The following is a 1,182-nucleotide window of genomic DNA, read 5'->3' on the forward strand; positions in this document are numbered from 1 at the left end:
AGCCACGGACCCTCCTCTCTGCTTAGCCCGCTGCTTGATAAGAGGAATGCTCGCCAGGCTCGACATGGTGCTAGCTCCCACGGCCACACCAATTGGAATGAAGAATATCGTAAAGACCTTGGACGCGGTAGACGTGAGTTGCAGGTTGCCATACCCAACAGTGGTCACGGTTTGAACACACCAGTAGAGAGCCTTAGGGCCACCCCAACCCTCGAGGAGGCCGATCACTCCGGCACCGACACACAGGGTCTACAGCGAGCCAGTGCAATAAAACTACAAGTCGATGATTCTATTACAACAGCAAGACGTGCAAGTGAAGTGAGAAGATGCTTCCGAAGTAGCCTATTCCGCATCAGAGACTGCTCGCTCCTCTTCATATGGGACTGTTGGACCTCCTTGGCCATCTCTGTCTCAGTAGTTTGAACCCACTTGTTGAGTACCTGCATATGTCAACATATCTGCTCTCAATATCACCAATCCAAGATGGTCACCAGTCCTGCAGAATAGGCAGCGATGCCCACTCCCAGTACAAGGTAGCAGCAGGCAAAGAGAGAGCTCGTTGTGTCCAGAGGGAAGCTGATGTCACCGTAGCCCACGGTGGAACCCGTGACGATCAGGAAGTATCTAAAATCACCAAAGCTGAGCAGACGGATGGATGCTGCTCAACAGATAATAACAAAAACACCGTGATGATGGCATATCACAAGAGGAATTATTTCTCTATGTCAAAGCTCACGGCTCTCGTAAATGTATACATTGATCGAGAAAGCTATCAGAGTTGAACTATGGCAATTCTCCAGGACTACGTTGAATCCACCAGACCCCATCCAGCCCAACAGAAGCAGTATAATAGCCCTGCTCCAGTGTAGAAAGATATGCACATGATCGAGTGCTTCCACTCCTCCCATGGCGTTTCTTCATCTTTCAGTGACCGCAATGAAGAATGCTCCCCGGGATGCTGCACAGTAGGTTCATGCTGATTTAGAGCACCCGTAGTCGTCATCGACGGTGGAGACTCTAACGGCACATACGGCGTTGTGGGTGTAAACGGGAAAATCATACAAGGGAAAACAAGCACTGTGAAGAGGACGAAATGAAAAGCAGAGTCGAACTAGAGTTTCCAAGTCATTGGTGGAGAACCTCGGTCATTCAGTGTCATGGTTGACAACAGTCATGCAGTAG

The 1,182-nt window shown here is 49.7% G+C and overlaps 1 protein-coding gene across 1 annotated transcript; it reads right to left on the reverse strand.

Annotated features, from left to right (window-relative positions):
- Positions 1-6: 6 nt before the first annotated feature.
- On the reverse strand, positions 7-249 carry Pmar_PMAR006336 (conserved hypothetical protein; the record flags this gene model as incomplete). Its single annotated transcript, XM_002783873.1, has 1 exon — positions 7-249. A coding segment is annotated over one exon (243 nt), but the record flags the coding sequence as incomplete, so codon positions are not given.
- Between the last annotated feature and the right edge of the window lie 933 nt (positions 250-1,182).

This window comes from Perkinsus marinus, assembly GCF_000006405.1.
Source record: "Perkinsus marinus ATCC 50983 genomic scaffold scf_1104296935720, whole genome shotgun sequence".
Taxonomy (NCBI): Eukaryota; Perkinsozoa; order Perkinsida; family Perkinsidae; genus Perkinsus; species Perkinsus marinus.